This window comes from Nicotiana tomentosiformis, chromosome 2, assembly GCF_000390325.3.
Source record: "Nicotiana tomentosiformis chromosome 2, ASM39032v3, whole genome shotgun sequence".
NCBI lineage: Eukaryota > Viridiplantae > Streptophyta > Magnoliopsida > Solanales > Solanaceae > Nicotiana > Nicotiana tomentosiformis.
The window spans coordinates 96,523,654-96,531,389 of NC_090813.1; the positions used below are offsets into that span (position 1 = coordinate 96,523,654).

Here is a 7,736-nt window from a genome sequence, read left to right on the forward strand (position 1 = left end):
GACGTAGGGTATTTTAAATGGGTAGAGGTATCTTAAAAATGGCGTGAGATCTTTTGGAGAAAGTCGTGTGAGTCTGACCCGAATCGAACAATGCCGAGCACAACAAAATTTCGGTAGAGACACGAAAAAGAGTAAAAGTCAAAAAGTTCAAAAGCCATTTATGGTGGATTTAAACTAAGGAAACTGGTCTTGATCAAGGGAAAAATGACAAAAAAATTACTGTTATATATATGCCTATACTAGCTATGACCGAAATTTGTGTGCTTTTATATATGCACTAATGCCGATTGAAATTTGACTTAAATCTCCATAGCCGGGTCTCTACACCAAACCATATCAATGTAGCATAATTAAGTGAATTAGTGACGTAAAACTACATATTAATTAATCATGGTTTAAACAAAATAAGTTTATTTGCAAACACGTACCAACATCCAACATAAACAATCAATGAGGATAAATTTTTACCATTAGCTTTTCGTTCTTATTTGTAAAAGTCTATATATAATGTACATCTGAACTGTGAAATTATCCTTGGCGTCCTCGAGGAAAGGGACATTATATGGATTTTTTTTGTGTGGAGAAAGTACTTTAATTTGGTTGGACTAATCAAATTGAGATCGGTCAGATTATATATAGTTCTCTCCTTTTTCCTGCTCAGTTACGATACAGCTTTCACTAGGGAACAAAATTGATGAAAACTGAAACTTATTACTATTAACTATGTACTTTTGTGTGTTAAAATGTTCCATGTAGTTTCAAAAAGACATATTTATATGGGCTAAGTCTAACTTATTACTAGCAGATAATATACAGTGGACTTTATTATAGTGGTTTTCTTTAATGTTACTGGACCAATTATACCTAAAAGAATAGGAACTGTGAAAATAATAATTTAGAATCAGCAGACTTGATAGAGGAGCAGCACAATGCTAAATTCCTTGATACTCCAAATAATTTAGACAAAATGGTTGCCACGGTTATCCATCTTCATATAGTTACTGAATGCTAAATGTATGTCTGGACAATGATTTAGCTGCATTTCAAAGAACAAGACTGCATTTAGATTTGTTAGAAAAATAATCAAAGAAAAGTGCACAGTAATTTTAACTACATTTTACAGAAGGAAAATCACATTCAGATGTCAGAAAAGCAATATATACATGCATACATATGTGAGTGTGAGTGTGCGCGCTTTAGAGGCACAATAAGACCTATTATCCTCAGAGGCGAAGCAAGAATTTGGAATTTATGAGTTCGAGGTTCTAATCCTTTTAAGTTACTGGCTTCTAAATTAACAATTCTTACATATTCAATGAATTTCGTAAGACAAATACACGATCTGGATTAAAGTGACTGGGTTCAGCCGAACCCATAGTCGACGGGCTCTCTTCATTGACAGGTCAAAGACTAAGCTATTAAGAAGACTGTATCTTTGATTTCTTTAAACAGTAGAAATACTGCAGTAAAAAATAGAACTAAAATTTTACCTCTATATATACATCTACACAATAACCTCAGCTTGAAAATTGTTCCTTCAGTTTGAAAGTAACTTTCAAAGTTATATCACCATAAGGTTCATTTTGATTCGCATCGACGAGTCCACAATTCTCTAACACCTGGAATGTTCAATTTCCAGAAGGAAAACAATTAAGTGAAAGATCTTATGAAATAATTCCTCAACAATAGATACAAATTATGCTAAATATGATCATTGATTAAGCAAATGATACATATCATATATATATATATACACACCTTTTTCTTGACTCAATCACACCCAGTTAAAGATGATATTAGTAGTGTAAGAGCAATTAAAACTTACCAGAGTCTCAAAAAACATTCGGGCACATATTTTCCTGTTTTTGCCTTCTACAATTGTATTTAAGCTGAGATCTCCAGTCTCTTCTGAGATGGGGGTTACCGGTGACTTCCATTGCAAAAATTGAGCCACAGCTCTACAAACATACTATTAAAAGACTATTCTGCAAAGTAAACCAATAAAAATAAAAAAAAGGGCCCAGTACACTAAGCTCCCGTTATGCGCGGGGTCCGGGGAAGGGCCGGACCACAAGAATCTATTGTATTCAGCCTTACCTTATATTTCTGTTTACACAGCTTGAACCCGTGACCTCTTGGTCACGTGATAGCAAAGTAAACCAATATTAACAAAAATAATTTTTACAAAGTGTTACCTTGTTCTAGCAGGTAATGTGTCAAACTCTGGTGTTCCCCCTTGCTTACGTGATAAGTAACCAACTTCAGGAGTTCCTGGAAATTCTGATTTTAGTACATATAGGTATACAAGCTTCAGGCAAATGTTATATCAACAAAACTGATAAATACGACGCTACGGTCATAGCACATGAAATTGACCAACATTATCCAAATTACAACCAATCCTTAAGCTTAAAAAGTAAAAAAAAAAATAGAGGTTCTTAGCTTACCGGTGGGAGTCCTGTCATCTTGGTCCAGAAAACTCAGATCCTGCATCAGCATTTATCAATTTATCAGGTGGAAAACAGGTCTGAACTAAGTTTAATAGTCATTTTGGCTTAACAAAATTTGACCATAGAAATGCATGTAGTAGTCAAACCTTAAATGAGAATGACTGCTAGAACATTCAAATATGAACCCTAAATCTTCACTCGCATCGAATGTATAACTCTTTCTTTATAAAAACTAGCCTAAAATAGAACATAAGTCTTCAACAATAAATAAACAATGAAAATCTGGAGCTAATGAGATTACTCTAGATGATATTAATCTGCTGAAACTGTTATCTTGACATTTAGAAAAGTAGATTCATACTTCACTATTTAACGGGGAAGCAAGCATGATCGAACATACCCCAGCAGAGTTATCAAACTCAGGAATATCAGACAGAATGGTATTCTCCACATCTAGTCCCTCTCCGTACCATGTTGAAGGGGTCTCCATATCGGAACCAGCACGCCCAGTAGATGCTGCTGGGTCGGGCGTGGGCATTTGTGGAGAGGAAATGAATTTATTTGGTGAAGGCAAAATTTCAGACAACAAATTGGTGCATGCAAATTCTTGATTATCACGTAGTCTTTCGATTTCAATCCCAAGATCATTCCCAGGTGGAGGGGATTGGTTACCGCTGGGTTCTACATGATCCTCTAGTGAGGAAGCGGTCTTGATTTTTGCTGAAATGAAGTCTTCCTTGTAGATGTTGCAGAGATCATTATGTACTCCTACAAAATTACAAAAGCTGAGTTTCCGGTGAAGATAATTCAGACTCATACATATAAGATAAAAAGCTCTATGATATATACACCCACCGGTTAATAAAGACTCAAATAACATTCCATCTTTTGTATGTCTCTTGTTTAGTTTCCATATGTCCAAAGAAGACAAAGGAGCATTCTTTCTCCGGCGTTTCAATGCACTGGTATCATTTAGTAGCCTTCCAATTTCACTGTAGTGTTGAACATGATACACATTGTCAGAAAGACTAATGGTTTGAAGAGAAATCTATTTATTAATCAGATGATAATACACTAACATACTCATTCGACAATACTATATCATCCTCATCAATGAGTAGCTTTCGCTTTCTTCTCCTTGCTTTTGGCTCCTCAGGAGGTGGTGTTGATCGAAGTAATAAATCAGGTGACTGATGCCCTGAATATCCATGAAAACGGAGAGTCATGCAGAGTAATATACATGACATATATAATTTGAGTTATAGGAATAAGACCTTTTCACCCACCAAAAGATATCTGTGGATTAGTGAATTCTTGAACCTCTGCTGAAGTAGCAGAAGGTGGTTCGTCTCGTTCGACCATCTCTTCCACGACTAGGCTTGCACTTTCCTTGTCTTTCATGATCTCTTCCTCCAGAATTTTATCTGGTTCCATTACATCATTCCATTGATCTGACCATAAGGGAACATTCTCAGAACCATGATCATAGACAGCATCACGCATGATTTCAATTTCTGGAATATCTTGAGGAATGTCACCGCCAACAGTTCCTCCGTTTAGTGCTGCCAGATTCTTAGGAGAAGAATTTTGGGATTGAGCAGGAATTCCATCTAGGTTTGATGGATCAGAACTGCAGCATCAAAGAAAACATTTATTCAAAACTTGGCAATAAATGGAAACAATCTACATTTATAGTCAATTAGATCCTTACTCAGTCTCTATAGGCATGGCACCTAATCCAGAAACTTCACCCGATTTTGACAAACTATTCCCGATGTCCTGTAAAAATGAACTCTTAATCAAAATGATGTCAATGTAAGTGAATAAATCCAAATTTCCCTGCAAACATGAAGCAAAAGATAAACCCACCTCATCAATGAAAATAGCTACGTACTGATCTTCACGCATTAGTATTTGATCTGCATGACAAAGAATTTCATTATTTAGAATATCAACACTAATGAAAATGAAACAGAAAAAGGTATTATTAAAACAGGAAATAAAGTAAACAAGAAAATACATACCTTCCAAAGTTGTCTCTTCGTAACTTTTAAGATGAGTATCTCCAAACCTGGAAATCAAAATGCATGTGTGACTTCCTACAGACTCTAGCTGACTAAAACTAAAAAAGTAATTGATATGCAAGATTACCTATTCAGGTCAACATCATCATAAAAAACGACGGCATCAAGTTCAAATGTTTCTGGCAAAGTGATGGATTGGTATGGTGCATGAAGAGCATCTTCCGGTAGATTGAGATTTGTAGACAAAATGGACTTTCTTATTCCCGTTTCTAAGGTTCTGCAGTCTTGGAGAAAGTATTCAACTTGCTTAGAGTATATCCTAACAACTCCAAGTAGAAGCTGAGCAGACCATCGTAGTGCAAGGGGTACGTCCGGAAACATGATGAACTCTAGAAATAAATAGTAAACAAGTAGCATCAGTATAACTGAGCAAACTCTTAAAAACAACTATAATAAGCATATCAAAGCTACTGTTATATATTTATGTGGAGCAACTTAGGTCAAACTTAGGAGAATCTTTAATGTAAAAGAACAAACCTTTATCTCGCAAAAAGACCCAAACTGATATCAGCAAAACACTAATCAGATAACCACATGAATGTGGAAGGAAAAAAAATAGATAAAAAGTTCCCATAAGAAGGAAAAATTATATATACTTAGCAAATAAAAAGGGGAAAATTTTCAATGAAAAAGACACATTAGAAAACAACAAAATTATATACTGAAAACTTAAATGGAAAAAAGAGTGAGCGAGAGAACAAACCAACAGTGGAGGGTATATTAGTGGAAGCATAATGAGACTTCTTCAACCTGCTTTGAATAGTTGCTGCCTGCCATACGGTCGCTAATGGACCTTTCCGCCCCAAAAGTGTCAGCGAATAGAACATTCTCCGGCTATCGGCTATCGGCGGCGACTTTTCAGTTCAGGTTTAAGGTTTGTAGGGGAATTCTAGTATTATTATATTTGGTTAATAGGGTTTTAAGGTTTCCAGAATTTTAAGGTTCTGAAAAGGGAACGCGGGAGATTGAATGTGGCGCCAATAGGTATGACGCTTCGATTATTTACGCTACTGCCACAGCTGTTTTAGTTCGCGATGACTAAATGACACCGGTTTAGGTAGGGCAAATATTGACCTCATTAATGTGAATATGTGATTATAAGGGTGTTAATGTATGGATCAATCAGTTATTCCAAATATATATATATATATATATATATATATATATATATATATATTTTAACTTTCCGCTTATTTTATTATGTATAATCAAAATTAAATTATATTAATTTTTCCGCTTTGATTTAGTTAATTTAATTTTCAGAAATTTAATTTTAAAATGTTAAATAAGAATATAAATGTTTCAAAAATTTTAATTTTATTTTTACAACTCTTATGTTAAGAAATAATAAATGAAATTGAGCAAAACCAACTTTCACAGTAAAGGCTGAAAAACTTTCTCTCTCTAGGAAATGTTTCTCTCTGGGCGTAAGTTAGCATAACCTACGCCATCCATGGGAAGGAGAGATCGAATTACTCCGGAGAAGGTGAGAATGGCACAGGAACAAGCACAGAAAATACGCAACCAGCAACAACGACAGAAAAATTAAGCACAAAAGACGAAAAACAGCAACCCAGAAGCATCGGAGAAAAGAAAATAGGTGAATGAAGAACAGGGTACAGGAAGGGAAAATTTCCAAATTATAGAGGAATGATCAGCAATCCAAGCATCTAGTAGCAACGGGAAGATGTCATGGGCGGAAGAAGTTGAAGCAAAGGCTATTGAACTGGAGAAATCAGGAAAATCGACCAGAAAGAGCTTAGTTTGGGACAATTTCGACATCGACAAGATATCAAATGCTGGTTTCAAATTGGATTTCGTTACGTCAGAGATAATCGATGAGGTACCTGTTTGTAAAATTGAAGTAGATGACATAACTTCTGAAATTGAGTATTGGCAAACTGTTATTGTTTGTTATGTGTTAGGGCGCACACACACCCCTTCTCAGTACTAAATGGCTACATATAACGTCTGTAGGCTAAATATGGGATAAATAAGATATTAATGCTGAAAAATGGGATAGTAGTGATAAGTTTTGACTCTGTAATTGGGAGGGATGATCCTGTTTAGGGAGGCATTTATTATTTTAATAATAAATCGTTCATAGTGAAAGCTTGGAACCCAGAGATGGAGTTCACGAAAGAGGAACTACATACAGTACCCATTTGGGTAAAATTACCTGGATTGGATTTTAAATTTTGGAGTCCCAAAGGACTAAGTAAAATTAGAAGTTTAATCGAAAAACCACTTATGGTGGACCAAAACACATAAAAGAAGGTGGGTTTGAGCTTTGCTAGGCTTCTTATTGAGGTGGACATTGATGGCAAACTACCTGAAAAGATGTTATTCCGGAATGAACAGGGAAATCTGGTTGAACAAAGGGTGCAATATGACTGGAGACCTACGATGTGCAAGTACTACCAGAAATATGGGCACACTAATAAAAACTGCAGGAAGAAGAATAAGCCTAATGGGGAGGAAACAAAGGGACCTATGCCAATCATAGTGAAGGAAACAAATGAAGGAAAACAGGTTACAGAAGCGAAAAGGATAGCGGAGAACTAACAGAACCCTGGGCAAAAGGAGGAGAAAGGGAAGACACATAAGGCTAACCAGCAAATTGATAAGGAGGGATGGATTACACCTCTGAACACTAGGAAGCAGCAAACAAAACAAGTACCACGACCCAAAATCCTAACCTGTCGTGACGGCACCTATCTCAGTACTAGGCAAGCCGACAACATCAATAACCCACGATTTCCTTTAAGTTTGAAAATATTATGTTTAATACAATACCAAAAATCAAGCAAATTCCGATACAAACATTCCCAAACCTAATGTCATTGAGTACATGAGCATCTATACATTACAAGCCTAGAAAACAAGATCTATAATAGTCTAAGACCAAATACAATAAATAAGAGATAGGGAAGGAGAGACAAGGTCTGCGAAATACGGCAGCTACCTTTGAATTTCGAAAAATCAACCGTGAGAGAGAATCAACACCCACTATATCCGGGATCATCTAGATCTGCACACGAAGTACATGGTGTAGTATGAGTACAACCAAATCATTAAGTAACAATAATAAATAAAGAACTAAAAGTAGTGACGAGCTTCTCAGCTAAGTCCAAATACAGTTCTTTCCAATATAAAAGAGTAGGCATGCACTCAAGTTCAACATTTAAAATTTCATATCAAG

The 7,736-nt window shown here is 35.7% G+C and overlaps 1 protein-coding gene across 4 annotated transcripts; it reads right to left on the reverse strand.

The window, feature by feature from the left end:
- Positions 1-734: 734 nt before the first annotated feature.
- LOC104093218 (sister chromatid cohesion 1 protein 3-like) lies at positions 735-5,532 on the reverse strand. Of its 4 annotated transcripts, none has more exons than XM_070195853.1 (14): positions 5,238-5,532; positions 4,602-4,863; positions 4,475-4,521; positions 4,320-4,369; positions 4,162-4,229; positions 3,737-4,080; positions 3,534-3,648; positions 3,306-3,442; positions 2,851-3,218; positions 2,448-2,487; positions 2,196-2,271; positions 1,826-1,985; positions 1,491-1,619; positions 735-1,036 (listed from the first exon to the last, which is right to left on the reverse strand). In XM_070195853.1, the coding sequence occupies exons 1-12, from the start codon at positions 5,359-5,361 to the stop codon at positions 1,973-1,975; spliced, it is 1,644 nt and encodes a 547-aa protein (XP_070051954.1). In that variant the 5' UTR covers positions 5,362-5,532; the 3' UTR covers positions 735-1,036; positions 1,491-1,619; positions 1,826-1,972. The 4 variants fall into 4 exon arrangements, with proteins under 4 accessions (XP_070051954.1, XP_070051952.1, XP_070051955.1 ...); XM_070195851.1 differs by having other exon boundaries at positions 2,196-2,280; XM_070195854.1 differs by lacking the exon at positions 1,826-1,985.
- Positions 5,533-7,736: the final 2,204 nt, after the last annotated feature.

Bases quoted from the DNA above. Each gene is read 5' to 3' on its own strand.
- LOC104093218 (XM_070195851.1), bottom strand. From the start codon at position 5,361: ATGTTCTATTCGCTGACACTTTTGGGGCGGAAAGGTCCATTAGCGACC. The intron at 4,081-4,161 runs GTAAGGATCTAA...TTGATGCTGCAG, and splicing joins GCCATGCCTATAGAGACTGA to TTCTGATCCATCAAACCTAG. The intron at 2,281-2,447 runs GTAAGCTAAGAA...TACTAAAATCAG, and splicing joins AGATGACAGGACTCCCACCG to AATTTCCAGGAACTCCTGAA.